This window comes from Megalopta genalis, chromosome 2 (genome assembly GCF_051020955.1).
Source record: "Megalopta genalis isolate 19385.01 chromosome 2, iyMegGena1_principal, whole genome shotgun sequence".
In the NCBI taxonomy this organism is placed as follows: Eukaryota; Metazoa; Arthropoda; class Insecta; order Hymenoptera; family Halictidae; genus Megalopta; species Megalopta genalis.
Genome location: NC_135014.1, coordinates 19,697,571 through 19,724,561, shown reverse-complemented (window position 1 = coordinate 19,724,561; position 26,991 = coordinate 19,697,571). Strand labels below are relative to the sequence as shown.

At 36.2% G+C, this 26,991-nt stretch overlaps 1 protein-coding gene across 1 annotated transcript; it reads left to right on the top strand.

Annotated features, from left to right (window-relative positions):
- The first annotated feature begins 10,518 nt into the window (after positions 1 to 10,518).
- On the top strand, positions 10,519 to 15,967 carry LOC117220611 (uncharacterized). The gene is made up of 5 exons (XM_076518706.1): positions 10,519 to 10,556; positions 10,635 to 10,686; positions 12,111 to 12,597; positions 13,299 to 13,604; positions 15,108 to 15,967. The coding sequence occupies exons 3-5, from the start codon at positions 12,112 to 12,114 to the stop codon at positions 15,507 to 15,509; spliced, it is 1,194 nt and encodes a 397-aa protein (XP_076374821.1). The 5' UTR covers positions 10,519 to 10,556; positions 10,635 to 10,686; position 12,111; the 3' UTR covers positions 15,510 to 15,967.
- The last annotated feature ends 11,024 nt before the right edge of the window (positions 15,968 to 26,991 follow it).

The window sequence follows — 26,991 nt, the reverse complement described above, 5'->3', positions numbered from 1 at the left end:
CAGCTTTTGCGCTCTGGGTGTTGGTGTGGACGAAAGAGGAGCTTCCTCAGAAGGTTTCAACCGTCGAGTCTCTATATTTTTCAGCAAGGTAATAGATAGGGAACTCGCCAAACACGAAGAAAAGGGAGAGGGAGTGGAGAAGTGTCAGGCAACAGGGTTTAATCTCTTAATTACCAAGGAATAGATTCGCGTGCAGTCGCGCTAAAGTCGTTGCAAAGATTAGTGGTAACAGTACTCTGGTAAGCCCTTCATCCGGCTTGTTTGTTAAATAATATCATCGCTATCTTGCTAGAGGATTGCCATAATCTCTTCTGGTCTTGTACAAGGTGAACGGAATAGTTTGCATCGACCATATTTTGCCAGGGAACGCATACTTTTATTTAGCATGTGAGATAAATGTTCTTGTGGTGTCTTTAGATTCAGCCTTCCGGTAATATGAACAATAGGAATTATAATACTATGACCTTGATTAGCTATTTACAGATTGGACTCGCTTGGAAAATTAATAATGTAACAACATTGTTAGTTTTCGTCTTCAGGATTATACTTCAATGAGAATGGAAATTAAGTATTCCTATAAATTTCTAGTTTTCTTTTCGTTTATCGTGTAATAAATATTAATTTCCGTTCACTATCATTGAAAAACTTGCCTCTTTCTTCGCGAACTACATGATTCCGCTTATTGTTAGAGCGATTAAAGACTATTATCTTCTGACTATGACGTGTACTCGATACATTGTCCCGAGTAAATAATAAGCAATGAGCAATTAAATGATAATTCGTAAGTAACAATTGAAATTGCATTTATAACGACATTATTTTCTCATTTGAAATCATTTAATTTCATTATTTTCAATCATTTATTTAGGTCTATGTAAATAATAAGTCATTATTTTCGTTTCCCATTTAAACTTTCAAATAAGAAATAATTTTTTATTCAAATAATCATTAAAACGAGCATGAGGCCCAATTCAGTGTACAATTAATATCGAGAACACATAACGATATTCACATCGGTCTAACATTTTCGTAACAATTTTAATAAATTCAAAACATGACAAGTCGTGTACATTTGTTGTACTGATTTCCTCTGCGTAAATCCTAGTGTATTTTTAGAATTCGACGAAAACACCGACATTAATCTGCGAGCAATCAATGCATAATTCTGTCTAGCACTAGTAAGTCAGTCGCAAATGAAATTGTTTGCACGACGAAGATACGCTTGTTTCGAAGATACCGGTTGTCGTAAGTGGAGGCGAGTTACAATTCCGTAACAATTACGTCTGACATTTCGCGAATGGTATCGGAAGGATCGATTCAGCAGATATTGAAAGCGACCAACGGATTCCTAATTGACAGTTTCGCACGGTGCTGCGTCGTTTCGATGACACGTTCATAGCTCCGCTGTTCCTGGAAACGTTCGGTCAACTATAACTTCCTAATAGTACTCGTAATACTGTATACGGTATAGTTAACTCGTCCTCCGAACAGTTCTGTTCCTCATACATTGCTTCATTCGTTTATTAACAAAATTTAACGATGCGGTGTAAAACTACGAACAATGAACAATCATAGTGTCTAAATTTTGCTTATGCCGCAAGAAATTTTCTGCTTCAATTTGCTAAAATTTGATGTTAGAAGAAAAAGTTATTAATGAAAATAGGGAAAAATTATGGTATCTCAATTTTGATTATGTCAGAAAGAATTGTTTTCTGTAGTTTGCTATCTAGAATTAATCTATGATTTTTAATTGAAGTATCTGTAGTCTGATCGAAAATTAGATGATGCGACAAAAAACTGTTAATAAAAAACAGAAACTTCACTTTTGCTACAAGAGATTTTCTTCTCTAATTTGATATTTCGAAATAATCAATGAATTTGTAAATTCAAGAATCAGAAGTTTGATCGAAATTTTGTTGATGCGATATGAAACAAACGATAAAGATGGTCAAGTACACTATTTTAATTTTTCTTTTCCTACAAGAAATTTTCTCTTTTAATCCCATGCTTAAAAGTAATTTTTAAATTGCATGATCTATATAGTTTGTTAGTTTAGTCTTCTAAAATGTATTGCAGACAAACAATTTCATGAAATGTTTGTTAGTTTAAAAAATGCATTGTAAACAGACAATTTTATCGAAATTGACAAAATTAATCATATGACTAATATGCCTGAATGAAATGTATAAACTCAGCATAATCGTAATTCGTCGTTTAATTAAAATTGTGACATCACAACTCGCTCATTAATTTAAAAAATGCTTTATAAACAAACGACTTCATAGAAACTGACAAAATTAATATAGAGTCTACAAAATGAGTCTATCTAACAAGTAAAATGTGAAGACTGCACAACTAGTGTGTCTAAAAGAATAACATCACTTGCTTATTAATTAACAAAGTGCATTGTAAACAAAAGACTTCATAAAAAATGACAAAATTAATCTGCAGTGTATTAAAAGGTTCTAGCTAACCAATCCTAAATACAAAATGAAGATCACACGACTAGTATGCCAAAAAGTAATTCATAAAATCAACAAAATCAGATTAAAAAAATCCATTGCAAACAAACGATTTCGATAAAATCGGCAAAATTATTACAGAGGGTATCAAAAGGATCACGCTAACAATATCAATCACTGAATTGAAGATTGTACCAATGACACCTCGAGAGAATTCCATTCCGACCATTTGAAGTCCCAGTTAAAAATGATTACGCGTCGGTTCTTCCCATTGCTTTCAGCAATTGCAGCCTAGAATAGCTCGCGATTATGACGTCGATTAGGGCGACGGTTATTAGGCAGGTTGCGAGAAATATGAGGTACAAGGCCTGTTTTGATCGTGATCCAGTCACGGTTCCGCAAGTCCCGCCGGAAACAACGATTGTTTGTAAACGATGTTAATGGGACAATGGCGGTCCGTCGCTACCCCGATTTTATTTTACGGTCTCCCCGATATTCTAACGACGAAGCACCATAATCTCGGTGAAAATGCACGGTTCCATAAATCCTGGACAGTACAACTGCAGGCCACGAGGTCGATCACTTAAAACTTGGCGAGGCCTGGGGTTTTAGGGTGAAAGTCCTCCGCTTTCGAATTTATTGTCGACGGTCGTATTTCTGTTTCTCGGCCTCGGTAGCGGCTAGGATCCCTGGCCTACGAACAGTTGGGTCCGAGGGCCACGGGCTGAAAAGTTTCGTGGTAGCCGACCAGTTTCGCGAGAAGGATTATCGGTCTCCCCGCCGGATGTTACGGATATATTATATTTCGTCAATCGGGCCATCGCGTCAACATCTCTCTCATAATCTTGAAACACGAGCCACCGTTTATCTTTAACCTTTCGACTACCGGCATTTTCCCACTAAAAATATCATATTTTTTCACGGAATATTTGCACATAGGGTAAGCGTGTGAATTACTGTGTTGCCGTATAACTTCTGGTTACCGTGCCTTTACAATAATTTTACTTATATTTAAAATTAACATTATTAACTTACAGATACACCGAAATTTTTTCAATAAAATTTGATCTGTAATTTTCGTAACCGAATCAAAACTTCAACTTCTTAAGATCTGTAAAATGCGAATACTATTTCTTTTAATTTCTTATGTAAGGCTTGTAACGTTTTTGCCTTGATCTCAAAACACGTTGCAAGTAAAGATGAAAAAGAAATATAGAAATGATGCTTTACGAAAGAAATTAATAAACTATTGTGATAATAAAACTCGTTTAAATTACAGTAAGATAATACCTGATGTAATTGACTTCTTAGATATAAGTTATCATGTCTTTCTTGATGCAAAACATCAATGCATTATATCTAACCTTACTTTCTTGGTCCGTGAAATTTATGTATTCGTTCCTTTTTTTGAATAGTATCGTAATATTGAAACATACATAATAAATTATGCAAAATAATTTAGTACGAAATATTTCAAATTTTTACATTTTCATTTTGCGATTATTTATCTAGAACTGATCACAGTAATGACACAGTGACTAGATCAGGGTAACTAGGAAAGGATCAGTAATTAAGACACGGTAATTAATTTTTCATCTTTTTAAGGGCACAATATCTCTGTTCTTTATACATTTCAATTATGAAAAAGTTATGCTTGCATAAAATACGTTAATATAGTATAACTTAAATGTTCTAAAACGTGCAATATAGGTAAAAAAGCTATTTAATTTGTCGAAAACTTCGGACGTCATTTCAATGGGCACAATAATTGACGCATTTACCCTAAATCGGTTTATTATATCGTGTGGGGTATTCGAGATTTTATTTGGTCGGCACATAGTGGGGAAAATTGACTAAGTTTGACGTAACTTGTCCTTTCTTTAGCTATTTTAGAAAATTTCATAAATCCAGCGTCCAATTCTTCTGATGTATTCACTATCCTGCATTGTTTTAGCAACTTTTCTTAGAAACTTTTCTTCTCCAACTTTTCTTCTCCACAATCCAATCATAAATAATATTTTAGTCGACGTAGCTTGTCCTTTCTTGAGCTATTTAGATAATTTCATAAATCAATTGTTAAGTCCTTCCGACGTCTATGCTGCATTTCTTTGATCAATTTTAATATAATACGGAACTTTTCCAAAGGTCGGGTCCGTCGACCACAAAGTTTCGTATTATATTAAAATTATATTAAATATAAAAAATAATTTTATATATTATATAAAATTATATTAAAATATATAAATTATTATTTATAGAGTTTTCCAAAGGCCGGGTCCGTCGATCACAAACTCTATAAATCTAGCATTAAATTTCTCCGATGTTTTCCTCATAAATACATAAAATCCGTAGCCCAAACGCATTGAACGTTCCAGTCGACGTATCTCGCCCTCTCTTCGGCCACGTGTAAAATGATTAATAAAAATGAGAATTTGCATGAAGATCCCGGTGTTAATGTTCCAACGGAAGAGATTTAGTATTTTCGCATAGTTGTCGTTGTCGTCGGACATGGCAGTGCAAACGAGTTCCGTGCTCTGGCTAACTTTACGTGTTATGACGTCGTGTAGACAAAAAAGGCTGCGCTGTACGACGTAGGGGATGGAGGATCTTCTATGGCATCGCTGATGGTCCATGCATATGTAAAGATTTCTCGAAAGGGCTTCCTCTGTGGCAGTCCGGCTACAGAGATGCGAGAAGGGCTTCCCGTTCGCGTGTACCTGCATTTATTTTATGTAACCGTGCTCGTGTCGCCCTGCTCCGGCATCGTTCACGATCATCCCGGCAATGTTTTATAGAAATCTTTAACTTGATTACACACAAGAAGCTTGCACATGCGGCATCTCCCGTTACCGCACACCGCTCCTTCGAATATATGAGATGTTTATATTATATTATTTATATTCGCAGCTCTTCTGTTCGCGTGCTTACAGTTACGTCTAGACTGCGGATCTTTATGCAAGATAACAATTTTTCAAGACGACTGTAAGAAACAAGGATTAAATAGAAATAAATTGTTTCTTTCGATTATGTTGATAACAGTTTGTAAACAGTGTGACAGTGTTATTAATTTCTTCTAATGCCTTTACAATTTTTTATATTTTGGCCACACAATTTTGCCGTAAATGCATCAAATCCGCAGTATAGTTATATCTCGGTTTGCACATCTGCTCCAAAATGTGAATCTTAATGTTCTTATGAGACTGAATACATGCAATGGTGAATATATTCAGGTGTATGAAATATAAATGCAATAAATATGAAGATTATAAGGAAATTGTTTTATTATCTGCACTACTTGCTATTATTTATTACTACTACTACTACTACTGTATTTATTATTATTTACAGTAATTTGTATTGGAATATGTTACAGTTATTTCTTCTATATTCTGGTCTGTCAATTCATGTCTTTTATTAGATAAAATTAATTTAATGTTCTTTTAACTAGAAATGGGATTAAGTATATATATTGCAAGTACACTCGAGCTTCTACGAGGTTGGTTCGAACCTTATATAAGTACTTTGACAAACAGGTGACAATGCAGTAGAATCTTGATTATCCGGACTAAGCAAAGTATGGTCAGATAATAGAGTTAAAATGTCAATTGCCTTAGTTACAATGCCAGATGTCATCTTTATTGATTTGTACAATAAATCGTTTTGTACATGGTTCGCTTTCGATTGGGTTCATTAACAGATAGTTCTGATATTGAATGACGCAGTGTAGATACAATCATATAATTTTCATAAACAAATCTTCCGAATCAAAGATGGACATATTTTATCCGAATAACGAATAACGATTACAATTTTATTTGAAATATTATTCGAACAAAATATTATTCGAAGAATTTATTCGAAATATTGTTCGAATAAAATTGTATTCGAACGGTGCCCAACACTGTTCCGTATCAATTTCTGCAAAACTGAATTATCCAAACGTACCCTAATGAACCGGAATTTCTAAAATTGCATAAAATTGCGGAGGCGTGCGACAAAGGTTGAACGACCGGTTTCAATTTAGCCAGGCCGCCGGTCGGAAAAGTTGCGCGCTAAAGATGGATGTCCATTTCGGAAGGGTTAAAAAGCGTAACAAAGACGCGCGGTCAGGCAGGAAGTGAAAGGTGAAGTCAGAGTTGGCGGGTAGGTAAGGACGAAGGGGTGTTTGGTCAGGATCGGCGAGGGGTGACATCGGCGTGAATCCAGGTTCGCAGGCAAAGCGCGTGGCGAGGCTTGTCCTGCTCCTGAACTAGGCTTCCCGAATGGACCGGTACGTGTTTGGATCGCTTTTAAGAGGGCACCGTAAATTTTGTGGCCCAACAGGGCCGTAAACTCGAACCGAACCGAACAAACGGCTCTTGCGAGGTAGGGGTGCCACCAATCCACAGGGGGTAGTTCCGAGGCGCGCGCGACACCGCGTCGTGCACCCTGCCACACTGCCATACTGCGCACGTCAACGTGTCTGACAACCTCTCCGGTTTCACAGGAGAAAGTCCGAAATTGAGTCGTCCGACTTGCCAGCAATTACGGCTGAGATCGGCTTCAATTCCGCGACAATCCTGCAGACGCTACACAGTCCGGCCTGCTGTGTACAAAAATGTTGTTGCCCGATTTTGAGCTACAGTTGGGGTAAGGGTTCCAGTTACCGACACATTAAGAATAATTTTCCGTTCGTCTATGCTGGACGTCTCGCTTAGAACCGGCAACCCCAATATATCTTCCAATACGATGAAACTAGCTCTTTTTTTTCAAGATCACTTTTTTCGGAGTTTTCAAAGTCATCTATATCGATTTGCACATAAGTGCATATTTTTCTTCATTGCATCGTGTAACTGATGTTAAAATACATTCAGGCATGTACAATTATCTGACCTTCAAATGACCTTTGACTCCAACCATGAAACGTGAAATTATGTTTCTTCCATATTGGTGTTGCAGAAAATCTTTCGCATGGAATTTGACTGGTGTCAAGAGACGAATACGATGCAAGAACCAGTTTTCTCTTCAAGGCCATTGTTTCGGAGTTTTTGAGATCATCGATGTTGATTTGCACATAATTGCCTTTTGTTTTACTGAATCGAGTAGCTGACGTTAAAATACATTCAAGCACGCATAGTGAGTTGACTATTCAAATGATCTTTGGAAACAAAGGTCATGTGTGAAGTTGAAGATTATTTCAAGTTCAAGTTTTATTATGTATGTCTGAATGTATTTTAACGCGCGCGCGCGCGTCAGCTGTACGATGCAATAAAACGCATATGCGCTTCTATGGAAATCGACATCGATGACCATGAAAACTCTGGAAGAAGTGGCTTTGGAAAAAGGCTATTTTATAAATGGTACTCGATTCTTGAAACCAAATTACATATATAATGGTTTTTGTAACATCACGAGTTATCAAGGCGGATTTTTTACGTGAAAATTAACTTTTTCTTGCATTTTATATTGCTTCAATTTTGTCGAAAACGAAGCCTCCCACGAAATCTTGTCATTCTTGATTTTCGCCTTATTTCCAGCCGTAGAATCTACCTGACTTATGAACTATGAAACACCTTGTATTTCATTAATACACATTAACAGAAAACGTCCTCCTATTTTTTATTAAATATCTTTGACTTCGTTCATCTGCTGATGAAAAACTGAATTCAACGACTACCATACCGTGATCTTCAGATGACCTTGAATTTAGTAATTTATAGTTAGTATGAACAAGAAACAATACTGTTAAAAGTAATTTAATTATCATCCTCTATATAATTGCACTTATCTGTATCAGTTCATTTTTCTCGCATCAGTTTTTTATAGTAATACTCAACAGCCTCGACCGATGAGATATTTGGGGACGTACATTATGCATTTGAAATTCAATGGATCATGCAAGTCAATCGATAAATGCCGACACGTAATGTGTTTTTATCTATGCATATTCTTAACACGAGAGATGAGTCATTTAACGAGTCATCTCAAAGTCCGTTACATTACCTTGGGAAATCTGCAACAAGAAGCATCAATCATTTATAAATATTCCTTCCAATTTATCACACTCACATGTTTATAATTAGATCGGATTGGATTTTTATAAAAATTCTCATTCTCCATACTACGATAGTTTCATTTTACAACAATTGGAATTAAGGAAAAGTTTGTTGCGTTAACTAAAGGATTACTCATTGCAAAAAAAAAATAAAAATGCTATTCGACTTTGTTAACATATACGTTTTCCTGTATTTTAAAAATCTGCACGTACCATAAATGCATAAACGCCCGCAATTATAGTCACCGCACAATAACTTCATCACTCTACTTCTTTTACATAATGTATAAAATAATTCTCACTGTAAATACATGCAATCATAAAACTAGAATGAACAATGTTCGCGATGCAACGTCTACAAAAGTCAAGAAGAATAAAAAAAAAAGCGCGAGACAAAGAAGAATAAGGGTGAAACTCCTTTGACGTGAAACCAGAGGTCGGACCACGATTCTAGATCACAGTGGTCGCCGGAATAAAGCAGCGTCTGTCATAAAACTAAAAACAAAGTTCCGGCGAGAACGGTCGAAGATGATTTATTATTGGTCGTGGCCCCGGAGATTTTTCAAATTTCCTTCGTTCGCCGCCGAAAAAAACCGTAGAGGGTCCGGTGCTGCGGTGAGTGGCGAAACGATTCTTGGCTTACCGCATATGTCATAAAACGTTCCAACGTTCCCAAAAATTTGGAGGAAGCTCGAAAAGCTCGGCCGAGCAAAAAAAACACAAAAAGGAAGCGACCGGGCGACGTCGAGCCACGGAAGCCAGTTTGTGGCCCCCTGTAAAAGTTATATGACGGGGCCCTGCGACCGCCGTGCACTGCTTTCGGAAAATGTTCACGTCCTCGGATGATTTGTGGCTGTCCTTTGATCGGACCGGTGGTTTCTTCGTGGTATTTCTGATCTTCCCAGTTAGGCAGTCACGTTTGTCTCGATCAAAGTGTGAAATAACCCCGCCACCGTGAAACTACACCGCTCAAAAAATATTACACCGTAAAGCTATCATTGGATAAAAATTGGCCAAATCTGACTGACGATAACTCCACGAAAATTTATCGCAGGATGATGACTTTCTTTTTTAATTAAAGAAAAAATTAAAGCTTGAAACCTCTACTTTAAGACAGTCTTTTTGGATTTTAAATTTGACGCACCCTCGCCGTTGTAACCCTTTAAGTGCGAGGCCATGTTTGTCATACTGAAAATTACCAAATTTGATGAAATACGCGGACTTCGTACAATTTTTCTCGGATGTGCCGTTTGCAGCCGAATGAAGTTTGATCCTCCAGCTTTAATTTAGAGAAAGGAAACTCGGCTGGAATTTTTTCCCCCGAAGCTACAACACTTTAAAGCAACTCTTGTGTTGCAGTGAAATATCTTAACATAAAATACAAATTTCTATTTTGCTAACGGAACTATTAATTTTGCTTTCTTATGATTTTTTATTTTCTATTTTGTACTGAATTTTTAAAATTTATTTCACGTTTTTTCTTTTTCCTTTATTTTTATTATTTTTTTTTATTTGTCGTATCCATTGAATAAAACAATGTTGCAACGTAAATAACGTGTTATGTGCTTCACTATACCATGTACCTTGAATTTAATAAGATGTATATTTATTGAAATATTAAATTTCATTCGTATATTAACAATATGTATTTTTTGTTTTATAGCATCGATGTCAAGACGCGTAAAATTGCATTTTATTCAATTCAAATGAAATGAAAAATATTGATTTTTATACAATTTCACTTTATTTAGGTTCGAGAATCTTTCCAGCTAGTATTATAAATTTCTTTTCCTATTTACATGGTATTGTTGCATAGTCGTTGCATAAGGGTTTTGAAAACATTCCAAACGAGGAGATCAATTTATGAACATCGTAAGAATACCACTGCTGTGTACAAAATTTTGAAATTCAGAAAATTTCAGTGGTGCCACAAGCACGTGCTTTCTATGCCTACTGTTTAATACAGCCCTGCCTGACATCATATATACGTCAGCGCTCAAGATTGATAGTGTCGACAGAGCTCTAGTTATAAGTGATCATTGAATGAGCCAGGAAAAGTCGTAAGAGACCTTGCAGAGTGTACAAGTTAGTCGCATTAATCGAGAATAATATTATTATCTTTGTTCTGTGAATTGCAGTTTCGACGATAACAGTGTACAGTTAATTGGAGTTTGACAAATCGAAATACAGGTAGGCACGTGTTTTGATTTACTATAGAAATGTTCCGTAGGAATTCCTCAACACAGAATTTACGAAACCCGTCAAAACGGCGCGCGGGTCACTAATTTTTTAATTTTCGATCATTCAGATTGCAAAGATACATTTATGAGTTATTTATTCAATATATTAGGAATATATTTGTTCAATACATTGAATATATATTTTATTATAATATATTTCTTCGATATGTTAAATATATATTTTATTGTATTTATATTTCTTCAATGTCGCAGTAACTCAAGTTAAAAATCAGAATAAATGTCTTATTGTTACTTTTATAAACTAATATACAATAGCTGCTTTCAGTATCCCGTAAATCTAGTGTTAAATTGCAATCGAATTTCTCACAATGTTTTCTCGATTTATCTATTAATTAGTAAAGCATTCTAAATATCCTACAAAAATTTGATTTCGTGAAATGAGCATACGCGGTTATATTTTTCTTAAAAAGTTCAGCTGTTTGATGTGTAATGTAAATTTATTTCGTGCAAAATATGGTGATTCCGAAAATCAAAAGAGAAAGAAAAATTGTAATTTCCTTTTTACAATTTCTACGAGCTCTAAATAGTATAGGGGAGAGGTTGCATGATACGGACACTTCCGTTTCAAACACGACGTGAAAAATTCTAAAGGGCTTTCTAAAATTCTTTTATTTTGGCTGTTAGGAAGGCCAACTGGTAATAAGGGTACGTGGTACTATTATCGCCCATTTCATAAATTATTAGGATTGAAAGGGTCATTGATATTCGTGAATGGGGCAGTGTAATAAAACAGAGTACTGTTGACACAATTTCTTAAATCAATGTACAATGGAATTGTAAATATATATTACAAGATTTTTCAATTAACCTTATTGAACATCCTTTCTAAATATTTTATTTACTGCATGTTGTATTTTATCTGCACGAAAGCTAAACAAAGCTAGGGAAAGATATTCGAATGAAGAGTATTTTGACAGACAATATAAGTGTGTATTCAAAATTATAGTGAAGTTTTTGAAAAAGCAGTTACGAAAGGGACGTCCCATTGACAAGGATGTCACTTTTATATATAAATTTCGTAAGTGAATTGAAAACCTAAGCAATAATTAGATTAATATTAAAGAAAAAATAAAAATCAGTTTATTATTATAATATATGTATACTTTTTATATTGCTTTTTCATATTACCTTTTCGAATTATTCGAATAAAGAATTTTACTAATTATTCAAGTAAAGGATTTTTCGAACTATTCGAATTAATCGAATAAATAGATCGAATCATTTATGAAGTTTAATGAATGATTCGAGTAAAATATTCGACTGAAAGGTATTCGTTCGGATAATTATCATCGATAAATATTCAAATAATGTCTGACTCTGGCCTGTGGAACTCATCGCGACTTATTTTTCAAGAATGAGGACCACCGAAAATGCCGTTCGAAAGGCGGTGGAAAATCACTTATGCGAACCGGTAGAAATACTGAGCATCACGGACCGTTCGTTCTCCGAAAAGGGATTGAACTTCCTAAGCGATATTGAGGAAATCACCGTGAAGTACCGTAGAACTCCGGAGGGAAAGGAGGGTTCGGTGGTCTTCATCGTCAAATTGGAACCGTCGAACGAATTTCCGAAACAAATGGTTGATGTGCAGAACACGATCCTCGTGGAAACGAGGATGTTGCGCGACATTCTTCCAAAAGTGAAGCAGCTGATCGATCATCCCATAGGGCCACGATTATGGTACTACTGTGAGGACGCTCGGGCCTTGATAATGGAGAATTTAATCGAACAGCGATTTGTAATGCAGGATCGCCAAAAAGGGCTGTCTTTCGAACATTGCTGTTTAGTTTTGCGAATTCTGGCGAAATATCACGCAGCCACGGTTGCCATCCATGAAAAGGTCTCCACTTTATTTCTGCTCTTAATTATTCGAACGACCTTCGCGCTAAAATAATCATCGTTTTCTTAAATTTGCTATACGATTTGTACAAGATCGAACGTAGATTTTATTGCAAGCGTTTCGTGGTAAAGTTCCAATCAATTCTTTGTCATGATAATTACAGTTCTTGGGTCTACGATCACTATGCTGATTATTTTTATGAAAAATATAACACGATTTTAACGATCGTTTTAATTAGCTGAAGATAATGTAACAGTAGCTTCGAATTCTTCAAATGGGTTTGCTTTTAATCTACGTTATTTTTGTCGTAATTGCATAGCATCTGCAGTCTAATGATCAATGTCAAACATTCATTCAAGGAAAGTCAATCGTTTCTATGCAGATTAAGATGCTGCTAATTACTGTTCCTGTCATTTTTAACGATGCGAAGATATTGTTCAGGGAACAAGATACTAAATTGTTCTAAATAAGAAAATATTGCGATACAAATTTAAGTTTTGCATACTCTTCTTTATGCTGTAACATATATTTTTATAAAATAATAATGTAAAATATATTTTTCATTCAGGGCGCCTCAGGTTCACCAGTCAAGTGCAAAGTGTTAAAAACTAAAAACTACGATTCCGAACCCGTTTGCTACTATGCTCCAATGCATGTGACAGTTGAGTTCGTGGTTGTAACAGCGTGCTCTAATTTTCTAGAATCCAGAACTGGTGGAACAGTTCAAAGGCAACGGCATAGTGGCAAAGGAGTGCATAAAAGCCTTCTTTCGATTAATGGAAGTGAGCCTTCTGCGAATAAGCGAGCAAATAAAGAGTTGGCCGGATGAGAAATGCGTGAAAGCAGCGCCGAAGATCGCCAAAATGGCAGAATCGATTGTAAATGATTGCATTGAAGCGTACGAATACGATCCCGATGAGTTTTGCGTTGTGAATCACGGCGACTGTTGGATAAACAACATTATGTTCAAGGAAAATGAGAAAGGCGAACCTGTTGACCTACGCATGGTAATTTGTACTCTAATCTTTACAATTATTATTTCAATCGGATAATTAACATTTAAATTCATATATGCTGACAGCTTTTAAAACGCAATAACTTTTTCAAAATAGGACAAAAGGATTTGATTTTTTTTGGATCATAGAAAGATTAGAGACGATGATTTAAATACTTTTTTTTAAATTTTTCTATTACTTACATCGAAAAAAGAAACACGACAGCTCGCGTTTCTTAACTTTTTTAATTTACATTTCTAATTTTCTTTATCGTTCCAAGTAATAGCAAAATGAAAGAAAGGTATTTTAGTAATTGTTTGGTAGTCCTGTCGTCTAAAAAAAATATTCGTGTCATTCGTTTTAAAAGGTGTTAACACATCTTTTAACTGTAAATGCATCAATCGAAATTCCATTTTATCCATATTTTGCAGTTTCATTTTTTACCATATTTTTTAAACAAATTAAGGTATTGAAAATCGGGTTATACAGTTGCATCCCTTGTTAAAAAATACACAACTTTGCAATTTCAACCACCCTTCTGGCTGTAATAGTTCGCGAGATATTCGACCAAATATGATTTCAACTGCCAACTTTGGGGGCTGTTTTCACCCCTTCATTGTGAACGAGTGCCGATACAAACAAATATTTGTCGACTATTTTTTGAATAACTGCCTTCATCTAAAGCTTCGCTAAAATTGACGTGTGATACTTGGGTAGGTTCTCTTGTCAATTATATTTTTGTTAAAAAAGGTTAAATAGATCGATTTAATGCGATCTAAATACAATACTGTTTATTATGCAAATCTGAATTCTCGATTAAACCGGATAATCGAGGTTCTACTGTATTATACTATACCTACGATATTTATAGTAAAAATAAAGATTGTTCAATCGATAAGATATAATTTTATATTTTCGACTATCTATATATAAAATCAGAATAAAAATTGTTCAAGTGTCAAGGTACAATTTTATATTTTGTACTATTTACAGATAAGATATAAAATTATATCTTATCACTTGAACAATTTTTATCTCAACTTTTACTGTAAATGTCGCAGATATAGATAATCAAGAAAGCGCAAGTATTCGAATAACCGAAGTTACGTAATTAAACTGTTACATTAAATCTTTATTGACTTGTACAATAAATAATACCGTATTTAGATCGCATCAGATCGATCTATTTAACCTCGTTAACAATAATATAACTGGTTATGTTTATGATACTTCAAAAATTTTATTTATCAATTTATTCAACATACTATTTAATGCATATCGTGAGTATTCTGTTAACACATAAATTTAATTTTCCGGAAGAAAGATGGATCTAAATGCATGCAAAAAGTTATAAATTTTGTAATTGTTTTAGTGAACAGAGCGAACAAGATGACAATGTTTATTCAATCTAAAAGGAATCACTTAATAAACAACGACAAAGAAAATAAAATAAAAAAAATGAGAACGACGATCGTTAATCGCATAACTTTTTGACCGACAACGATACTGTTTCAGGTCGACTACCAACTATCCGGCTATTCCTCCCCAGCCATCGACTTGATCTATTTCCTAAACACTTGCCCGGAGCTCTCGATCAAGTACGACAAAGACGATTACTTTGTCGAGCTATACCTGAACACCTTGAAGGAGACAATGAAGCAAATTGGCTGCAAAACGAATGCACCGAGCTTGAAGCAATTAAAAGCGTCGATGCACAAGAGAAGAGCATACGCAGTGTTCGCTGGACTTGTGCTTAAACTGCGCATGATAGCGAACAAGGAGGACACGGAGGACTTTACGCTGGTGCTACAGACTTACGGCGGTGAGACTAGGATGAACGTTTTCAAACATCCGAACGCGGTGAAAATGGCGAAGAAAATGATCCCTGTGATGGACGAAAGAGGCTACTTCGATTGAACTTAGTGTCTTAACGAACATATTTGTTCCAATAACTAACCGTTATCGGACGTATAGCTAAAATTCAATTTTAGGATACACAGATAAAAATCAATTTTGTAATGCAAATAGTTAGAAATCGATCACACGATACGCGAAGTTATAAATCAGTTTTGTGACACAAATAGATAGAAGTCAATTTCATAATACACAATTGTTAGGAATCAAAGTTTTTAATACAAATAGCTAAAATCATTTGTATGATAAACATAGTTAAAAATCAATGTAATACGCTAAGTTAGAAGAAAAATGTTGACGTGCTTTGCTCTAATGAACGATCTATCATTTTGTGGGCAGCGCACGGTGTTCATAGTTAACCGTAATATTTCGCTTAAATCGCGAAAGAGATTTTTTCCACAGTATTTGTATAATTTAGGTACATATTTTACAGAAATATATTCTATCACAGTTATTACAAATGGAAGTAAAATGGACATTAATTTCCTTCATCGATCAGCTGAACGAACTACAATATTATGTTAAAATTCTTCCGATTGCACCCTCACCTTTGCCAGAAATCCATCAAATCTTCCTAAAATCAAATTGTGCATTCTTGACGACCATAGCAGATGAAAAATAACACACCAGTATTTTTCAGCCGCCCAAACGTTTTCGTGATCGTTCGTTTGTTTATACATCGAAGCTGTCAGGAACGATGAGAAGTTACGACCGAATACATTTTTCCATCGAACTGCCTAAATGATCCGATCTGGACAACTCTCCCGGAGATAAAAAATAGAAACGACCAGTGAAGAAACAAAAAGGGGATCGTATGAGCATTGTGCCTGCCCCAGGAGCCTGTCAGCCTCGCGACGTGACCCTGCAGCATCCTGCTGGTCGAGGAAAACTACTGGCACCTAACCCAGTCGATGAACTTTCGAAAAGATCCTTCGAGGTCGAACGTGCGGATTCGGCGGTCTGCCGGTAGCAATTGATTTATTGTAGGGCAGTAAAGCACTAGGCTAAAAGGTCTCTGAAAGAGCGTCGTCTCGGTAACCTACATCGTGAACAGAGAAATTGTTGTGGCAAGCCTCGTTGGCCTGCTTTGCCCTGCGCCTTTCGGGTCTTCGCTGGCGAACGAGAAACACGACGAAACGGCTCGACAGCTTGCCCGAAGTAAGATAAACGGAACAAGAGAGAAAAAAAGAGGGAGAGAGAGAGGAAGAGAGGGAGAGAGATGGTAGGAACTCTATGTTCCGGTTCGAGATGTTGCCCGAGTTGCTCCAGCCACCTCGACCTAGCTTTCTCACTCTTTTCATCTGTCGCTGCGAGACGCGCCCGTTAACGACACCCTCTCTTTCTCTGTATTCGTCAGTGACCTGCTGGAGGACCTGGAGCACGCACCCCCGTGAGACGATCCGTAAATCACGGTAGAAAAGCGAATTCGAAAAATTCGGTAGCCGGATCGACCAGCCTCGAGAAAGTCGGCTGCGGAACAGAGGCACGGACCGAGGTGAAACTGAGGGATAATGGAAAAAATCGGTGGCCGTGAAGCATCGGGATTACTCGGTCGTCAGCGAGCGAAAATTCCGGTAGCAGACCGCGATTAGTCACGAATCCGCTCGTGGAAGATGTCGTCTCTTTTCTCCCCCTCGGGCTCGGGATCTCCGGCGGGGAACCGAGCGTTCCGAGGATGACCCCGAGTTTCGGCCGGTTGTCCCCTTTCGTACGTATCAGTGTGCGTCTTTATTGCGAATTTGGAGCGTTCTCGGGCCGATTTGCTGATCATCCCCTTTTATAAAGTCCTAGATAACGATCAGATTCGTAAGCGGCTTTCAATATATTAGATCGTAACATAAGTTCTCGTCCCGCTTTGTTACTTAATTTTCTATTTTTTTATTTTTTCTATTTTTCTTTTGCATAATCTGAGTGTAAATTAAGAAGAAATTACTGTATACAATTAAAAGTCGAGAGACCTGGCCTCGTTCAGACAATTACCCCTTGAATCCAGCTACGTTATGAATCGTCTACAAAATGTGCCCATAATTCATTAAACAAAAATAGTTTCAAGCGATTTATTTTGTAGAATTAACTTCTAACAGAATGGTTGTCTTACATGTTACAGATTCCATAACAGAGCGGAACGCAGGAAATGAAAGGACATGGTCCTGGACCAAAGGACAGGATAAATCGTTGGAAGTTCTGAAGGGGGTTACGAACTAATCCAACGATTTTTCAGGTACACAGGTTTAATATATTTTTCACGACAAATTCGTCAATGTCTCGGTCTCGAATAACGCCTACTCTTTGTATGGTTCGTCAAAGGCGATCTTGGGCCTGAGAAAATTCATCTGGAGTCGTCAAACGCTATTAATAATCGAGAATTTTTCTAATATGTGAATACAACGATACGTCATTGTCGTTGGAAAGCATTTGGGCCTTCTAAATAATTACAAATTATAAATAATATTTGTCACAGTGTGCCGCTGTTATTTTTAGATTAATCCGGAGATAGAATTTTTTGTTTACGAAAATTAAAATAATTTTATGCGTTTATAGCAAAAATTAACAGATGTAGTACAAAACTGTGAAGTGATCAAACCAATTTAAGAACATTGTTATACTATTTTTGACCTATTCAAATTATTGAATAACAAAATATATGTTTATCTAATTTCGATTGCTTGCGAATAAATAATTATTATGTTGCACAAAAACCCCTTCTGAAAATTTCGAGAAACAGTTCAATTCAACGATGAATTAAAAAGAGAGACTGCCTAAAATAAAAGGATCTTTACTAAAATATTTATAACTTTCGAAAATGATATTTGTTTAAGCTGAGAATTGTTGTGCAATTACTCCACACTGTGTTACTAACACAGTAAAAAGGTAAAAAGTTTCCACCGAACCATTGCATTGCAAAAAATTTCAACAAGTCATTTTCCTCCTCAAGCAATCACTTATTCGAAATTCTGAAATAATTGCACAAATATTGAATTAAATCGGTTCGCAGATTCTTTTTTATACAAACATTGAATAAATCGGTTCATAGATATTTTTACACAAATATAAAATAAATCAGGTTGCACATATTTTTGCACAAATATTAAACTAAATCCGTTTGCAGAAATATTGTATTAAATCAATTTGCAGGTATTTAAAGTATTTTTACATAAATGTTGAGTTAAATCAGTTTTCTGGTATTTTTACACAAACACTGATTCAAATCAATTTGCACATATTTTCGCACAAATATTGAATTAAATTGGCTTGCAGCTACTTTCGCACAACCACTGAATTAAATCGTTTCGCATACAGTTTCGCAACGAACGGTGGCTAATTGGCACAAATAATGAGAAAATAATTTAAAAATCATTTGAAAGATACCTCACAATAATTCTACAACTAGAGAAAGCTCTTCTGACCACCGCTCCCTGCTTGTTCGTCGAAAGGTCGCGCGGTCTTCGTCAACCTGTTTCGTATCTCGAATCGAATTCAATCGGGACACCCGAGAAATACAAATCGTGCGGCGTGAATTGTATTGCAGGAACGTGGACGGGTCCCGGTAGAAGAAAAGAGGAACCACTTATCAATATTATTCTCCGGGCCCGCGGTGCATACGGGCGTATTTACACCGGCGAGACATGCAATTTTGGCGCGCGACGTGTAAATACAAACGTGTCATTGGACAACAATATACCCGTGGGATCTCTTGTAGCCCGATTTCGGTGTCAATGACCACGCAAGCCGCGCCGCGCCGCGCCGTTCTGAATTTTTCGATGGTATTCGGTGGCGACCTCGAGTAAATTATTGCTAAACGGTGTACCGGCGGATGTCAAGATGCGGGCCTCGTTCGGGTGGTCGTGGGATCTTTCCACAAAGGCCCTCACCGAATGCTAGAATGTGGAACAGAGTCTGCCTAATCGATTCCAGACAAATCAATTCGGCCTTCACGCGGCGATACGTGTATCGCGATACTCGTGCGGCGCGTACGCCGATGTCGCGTTCAGTCTTGATCATTTAATAGTGATTTTTGATACACAGTGGCTCACGAAAGTATTCGAGCACTAGCATTTGGTTGGCCAATAACTTCGCGCGGGTTTTGACGCGTATATAAGGAGAGATTTTTTGTACACAAAGAAATATCTTTATTCGATTACATATTCCCCATTGTTTCTCATAACAGTCTCCCATCTTCTGGGCAAATTCATGAGTCCCTGTTTTATAAAATTCCTCATCTTCCCCGCAAAAGATCGCTCCAAGTGCTCTTTAACAGCCTCTTCAGAATTGAGTTTCTTTCCATTTAGCGAATTTTGTAAAGAACGAAACAAATGAAAACCTGTTGGGACAACGTCTGGAGAATATGGTGGATGTGCTGGGACATCTCAACCCAGCTGCTGTATCTTTCGCCTTGTCCTAAGCGAAGTGTGTGGTCTAGCGTTGCCGTGGTGCAAGACTACTTCTTTACGATTCAGCTGTTCTGGACACTGACCAATGGTCAGTGTTTTTCATTAATAAAAAGTTACTTGAAATGACCTGAGGAACCCCCCATTTCCAGACTACGAGACATTTTTGGAACAACCTGTATAGTGCAAACTATGAACAATTTTCAGTTTTCATCGAGGTGCAACACATTTCCAACTGATTTCGCAATGCGGATTCCAATCGATTCCAATCGATTTTTTGAATGAAGAAGAAGTAAATTGGTTTGGAGAACAATTTAAGAACAATTTATCAAGAGATACACAATCTGTAGACTTTGATTCTGATGTGGATGAACCAAATGATATTGAGAATGATGAAGCATTTCATTTTTTCATTCTTTTGTTACAAAATTATAATTTTTCTAATATTAAACATGTGCATATTCTCAAATATTATATGAAAATCATGAACAATAAAGAATAATGTACAAGAAATGTACAAGAATAAATACATTTTTGTATTTTATGCAAGAAAGGCCTGAGGATACTGTAATCAATAATTGTCGTATAAAATACATACATTTCATGTTATACTAACGAAATGAAAAGGAGAATAACTGAAGTTTTAAATATTCGAAAGAGTTTTGAAACAACTTCACTGGGTATAATAAATTTTCGTCTCCATAATGTTTAGAGACTCTTTCCTCGAGGCTCATTTTTGTCACTCAGGCCATTCTTGCATCCAAGGGTTCAATTCTTGTAATGTCTTTACAGTTTACCATTATGATGTATACAGTTCTATCGTAAAACCATAAAATCTGTCGTCTAGTTATGACTAACCCAAACAAATTTCCTCTACTGATAATGAATATCAACAACGGAAACAAAATCTTGGCTGCACATAAGTATTGGTAATAACTAAAACCATTTGATTTAAAATAATAATTGTTATACCACGCTCTTTTTTATATCTAGTATACCAGTTATGATCCTTGTATATATATAATCGACACCACAAGGCAACAAACTTGGTACAACAAATAATATATACAGGTGTCCCATTTTAATCACTACATGATCATTATCTCGAAAACTATTCGTTATTTGAAAAAATGTTTCATACAAAACTTTTACTATTTCGAGGGGGGCGTATCCACTGCCTCTGTTTGTCTGAAAGCGTACGCTTGAAGGACACACGATGGTCATCTTTATCGTTTTTAATGGAATCACATAATTTTGTTGTGCACGATTCGTCGCACCTTGCAATTCTAAATAAGAATGTATAAATAAATGTCTAAATAAATATGTATTTATGCCGAAAAACTGTTACTTCGGGAGATAGTTTAATTTATTACCTGTATGAACATTTTCTTGAAATAACGAATAGTTCTGAAAATAGTCGCATGTAATGATTAGAATGGAACACTCTGTATACATCGATTCAATTGCGTACATCGGTGATTACATGTTTTAGCTAACAATTTAAAACTGCATCCAGATGTCGAACTTCCGGTTCGTTACTGTAATTCTTTGAAAATCGCAATTGGAAGATCGACGCACGCATCTGTTTGGCCGCATTCAAATGAGACAACCCGAGTCATCCCCGAAGAATTTATGGCGGCCATAAGAATCGTCGGTAGACCCGCAGTACAACTTGAACTCGCAGTACAACCCAAACGAATGTTTGGTGGTCGTATTGCGATTGCCGCGGTTCTAAGATGTTTTGGAAAACTGCGGCCGTGGTAGCATTGACAGTTAACCGAGCCATCCGTGCCGAACATTTCTGCAGGCTGGAATCCCAGAGGATAGTAAATTATGGCGCACGGATTTACGGGTCAATTACGTGTGGCCGGGAAGGTAGAGTTGCCTATTCGTAGCTTTCTCCTTCGTCGTTGGCTCTTTCATTGCTCCTTTGACCACTTTTCACGAAGACCTTGCACAAATTGCTCGGTAGTGCAGTTGCACCACCATTGCTCCTCTCTTTCTCTCTCTCTCTCTCTCCCCTCCCTTTCTCCTTTTCTTTCTCGGTAGGAAAATATGGTTTGGTCAGAGAATGCGCCATTGATAGACAATGGACGAAAGACATCTCGCCATTCTTCTCAAATAGGGTTTACGTTTAACTGTGAACTTTTATAAATAGAAGCTATTTAGTAAACTTTTGACTTCAGAATTATTTATTCTTCTGTTTTGACCCTCTGACGGTTGCGTCGTAAATCTCAGAAATTGCATAAAATTAAAGTATTTTAATCGATCAAATTAAAATTGCAAAGCAAAGTTACGAGACATGAATTACTTTACCTCTTTCGAATCTTGATAAAATTAAAATATCATAGCGGATCAGCGTAAAAATTAAATTGAAGTGTAAATAGTGTAATTATGATTTTAATGTATTTTAATGGTGCAATTACGATGCAGTATTTGAATAGTGCAATTATATGACAAACTTTATTAATAATATAAATAGAATAAGTTTCGTCAATAATATAATTATGACACATTTTTGTAAAAGCAGCGCTGAATCTATTTTTATAATTCAAATTTTCGTGAAGTCAAGTGCACGTGACAATGGTCGTCAAAATGTTAAGTTAACTTTTACATTAACACTTTCAGTTTGTTACAACGGTTCAATTTTTATCATTATGCTGTTTATTATGTATTATTTTATAATTATTTTGTGTCCGATTGATAAACATTTCGAAGGAATATTTATTTCTTAACAGATAGTTTAAAGTAAAATTTAAAATACGACGGGATCTAGTCCCAGTCCAACACGCAGTGAAGCCAAAAATTCTATAATTCTAACTTCTGTCACAGAAGCTGTAAAAAGAAGATTTTTGTAGTTCAAATACGTTGTATTACAAAACGTAGAATTGAAGAAAAATTTCCTCGGTCAACTAAAAGATTAATCGTTGTAAAAATATAATAAGGATGCTATTAAATCTTGTTAATATTCCACGTTCCCTTGCATTTGAACAATCTGCGCATGCCGCAAACGGAGAAAATCCGCAGTCTATTTATACTGTACGAAAACAGATTTTCGTAAATGATTTTACATGCATGAACAGTATTTGCAAAAGCATTCGCGTACGGTTGATAGAATTTGATCGCTCGACAAGGATCGAAACGTGGCGATATCGCGCACGGACAGAGTGAAAATAAGCTAAAAATAATGAAGACAATTATAAACAATGGTCGACGTGTGCAGAGTCGATTTCTTTTTTTGGCCACCGCGAGCTGTTTGAACGGCGTAGAAACGAGCGGCGTAACGTGATTTGTGTGCTCGGACGTGATTTTTCTATGAAAGGCAGAAGCCAAATGCGATTATGATCGGTAGGGACATGAACAAGGGTGAGCGAATTATAACAAAACGGGAGCGCTGTTATAGTACTCACGTCGTGTGACACGTGGCAAATCGCGTTCTGATATTGTATCACTGTCTGCCACGTGACCATCACTTTATAAGTATACATATATCGTATCACGCTCGGTTGGTGGTATCGAAGAACGGTTTTTGAATCAGACGTGACCCACGAGTATCATGAGCACGAGACTTCGATCCGACGTGCCTTCAACGAATTTCTTCTCTTTCATGTTTTATCTGCTTTCGATTCGATTTTCTTTATTTTGATATATTGCAAGTCGAAATAATTAGTTTATACTTTATTTTTAATCTCACTTCGATATTTTCATTATTTTGAATCTTGCAAGTCGAAATAATCAGTTCGTGTTCTCTTATTTAATTATACATCGAGCTTTTCTTTATTTTGACATATTCGAGTCGAAATTGTTAGAATATACTTTTCTATGTTTCTTATTCACTTCTTAAATCTTTTTTTCTTTTTTTTGATACACCATGTTGAAATAATTACTTCATACTTTTGTATTTCATCTTCCTTCGATCGTTTCTTTATTTTTATTGAGTGATTATCTTCATAAAAATATTTTTCAAACGGTAGCAAAAAGATATTTATTAAGAATCTTGTAAAAGAATTAGAATTACAATAAAAAATTAGTACAAACATTATAATTATTATAAAGATTATTATAGAAGGTAGAGCGAGTTTAAAAAATTATTTAAACAATTAGAAATATAAATTGGTATAAAAAACATTGTTTGACACACTTCTGATGTGTTGTCACCTTTTCTATAATGTCCAGTATTTTTTAACATTTATGCTGCCGATTGCTTGACAACGTCCTAAAAGGGTTAGTTTTTACATTTTCTTGAAGAGAATATGGATTCAAAAGTACGTCTTGAAAACCTTATGAACTGTGTTTCAGCCACCAATTTTAACTATTTCTGATTCCAAAATTGTTTAAACGTTATTGAAACACGCGTAAATAAACCTTGTAACGGTGACTGCAAAATGGTTTATAATGTCATTGCCAAAAGATCCAAAACGAGAGTGAAACAAAAACGCAGTTTACATTGATGGTTCGCAGCAGAATCTGCACCAAGTAAAATCCTGCAGAAAAATGTCATCGCCGCGCCGCCAGAATTCGCATTTCCGGCGAAACAATCAAGTATTTGGTCAGCGTGCAGCGAAGTCTGGCCGACGCGGAGCGTCCGTGTGTACGTCGACGCAAACCATGCGCCATTTGGTCCTTAAATAACCGAGAAAAGTGGATCAACATGTTGAAATTGTGAAAACAGGCGAGTCACAGTGCCGACGTCGTCGTACGTGTCTGTTAGGGGTGTCAATTTGTCCACTGGAAGTGTAGTTTGTCCCTGTTTGTTTCCAGGAGAGCTTTATTTGCAGCACACAAGGACCACGAACGACAGCGGCAGCTCAAGGGGTGGCGGTACTGGTGCGAGTGGGGGGCGAGAGGTGGGGATACAGGGGTGGGCAAGAGGGTGAAGCCCATAGAGGACTGTGGAAAAGTGGACGCTTCGCGTTATAACGACGTCCTGATGCCAGCTTCTTGTTTCAGGACGGAGAAAAAAGATCGGTAACGAGGCGCGGCGACGACAGAAACAGCTGTTTCACAAAAGCGCCGATCCAGGAAAACCGGGTCGTCCCGGGCGACTTCCTTTTCCACGGGAAACACCGGTCCAAACCTCGTTTTTAAACCCTTTGCATTGTGATTCCTTTCGTAGCTACAGTGAGCAGCAAAACTTAGTTAACGCTTACAGTGGTGTGAATAATTATAGTTATTATTTTATGTTATGACTATTCACAGCACTGTAGGTGGCCTCGATATTAGAAACGATTAAAAATAGATATGTACAAATACGATAGTTTGTTAAGTTTTCGTTTAAATGTCAGTAACAATGTAGAAGTTACTTTGAGTCTATAATTATGAACACCAGTGTATTAAAATGTTATAACGTTTTTAAAACCGGAGCAAATGATTTGGCTTTTTTTAACGATAGAAGGACTAGTCTATTAGACAATGACAAAAATAATTTCATATAATTTTGCTATTATTTGGAACGACAAAACAAATGAAAAACTCCATTTTACAACTTTTTTATATGAACGTATAACGAAAATTTCAAAAGTGCGTTTTGCATATTTTGGTAATGCATGCTGTGTATGCATGCTGAATATTTTATCGAAATCGGTTCACCTTGATATGAGCTGTAAACAATTAAAAAAGTTGAAGAAGATGGCAGTTTTTCATGAATATATATTATTTGTTACATTTATAAATTAAGAGAGATATAAGAAGAATCTTATATTCCAAAATAATGTATATTTGCACTTTTTCTACAGGTTTATTTTCTCTCATAAATATTAATCGTAAGAAACAGAATTTCAAATAATTCATAGAAATTTATACACAGGAAATACTATTTCAAATAATTATTTCCAGTACATCTTTAATTATTATTTCATATTAATGGAATATGCAATCGGTACCCGTTATATTGTTCATGGAGCTATGATGTGGGCTAAATGTGGCGCCTTTAAACTTTCTTTACAACTACTAATATTTTGTAACATTTTTCCCTGTCATAAATGTATTTTATATTAATTAAATTTAGTCATTGTGTATATTACAATTCTTATTCGTTACTATCTATCGTCATTGTATCGCATAGAAACAAAAGTATTTCATTAACTATTTCCAATACTTTTTCAAATATTTTTATCCAAGTTGCAGACACGCATCAACGAAACATAAAATTTAATAATGATAATAACAATAATAATTATAATAGAAATAATAATAATAGTAATAATAGTAATAGTAATAATAATAGCAATAATAATGATAATAACTTGATTTATCAACGGGATTTTGCTTTCCGAAGATTTCCGAAAATAGGGAGAAGTTAACGTATTCCTGGTCAAAACGTAGCGCAATGCAAACACGGCAAAGTGTTCAAGTATTTCTATAATTCAGGTTCGAGTAAATTAGCCCGACGGAGATCGGTATTTGCATATCCGGCGACGGTCTGGTTATCATCGAGCATAATGCGTGCGCGTGACCGCAATTGCCCTCGGCAATGGTTAATTTCATTGTCGTTGAACAATGCTCGAGGATGACGAATAGTAATCATACGTGGATGAAGTTGTAACCAAAGTTGCTTTCGAAGCCGCGGGGACAAATCATTCGATGAAAGAGGCCGGAGAATTGTATACGTAGGAGAGAGGTAAAGAAAAGCTATGGGGGAATATATCGGACAGAAACCGGGGTGGCGCGCACGAAGGAGGGGAATTATGTGCGTTTGACGCACGTGCGTCTGTTGCGCGCCGTATCGAGTGCAAACGGGGCACGAAACCCTAACAACAAGGGTGAGAACATGCCGCACAGACAAAATGTGACATCCGGATCGGTCAATTCCCAAGGTTTCCGAGAGAGAGAGCATCGGATAGCCCACTGTCCCCCATACCGTTCCCCGTGCAACCTCATCTCTGTCACAGGGAAATTGATTTTTCTGACTTAATCGGAGTACACGGTTTCCTTCCCCGCTTATTCACACATTCTTTCACATTGTCGCATTATTCTAGTAATCTGCGATTCCTAAAAGTTTACGGAATTTACAAGGAAATTAATCTTTCTGTCTTAATTGCAAGATATTAAGATGTTTGGGAAATAGGTTTTAAATCTCTTTTATGAACTCGATGAAA

Coding starts and splice junctions, on each gene's coding strand:
- LOC117220611 (XM_076518706.1), top strand. CDS start 12,112: ATGAGGACCACCGAAAATGCCGTTCGAAAGGCGGTGGAAAATCACTTA. Junction 12,598..13,298: donor CGGTTGCCATCCATGAAAAG/GTCTCCACTTTA, acceptor CTAATTTTCTAG/AATCCAGAACTGGTGGAACA. Junction 13,605..15,107: donor AACCTGTTGACCTACGCATG/GTAATTTGTACT, acceptor ATACTGTTTCAG/GTCGACTACCAACTATCCGG.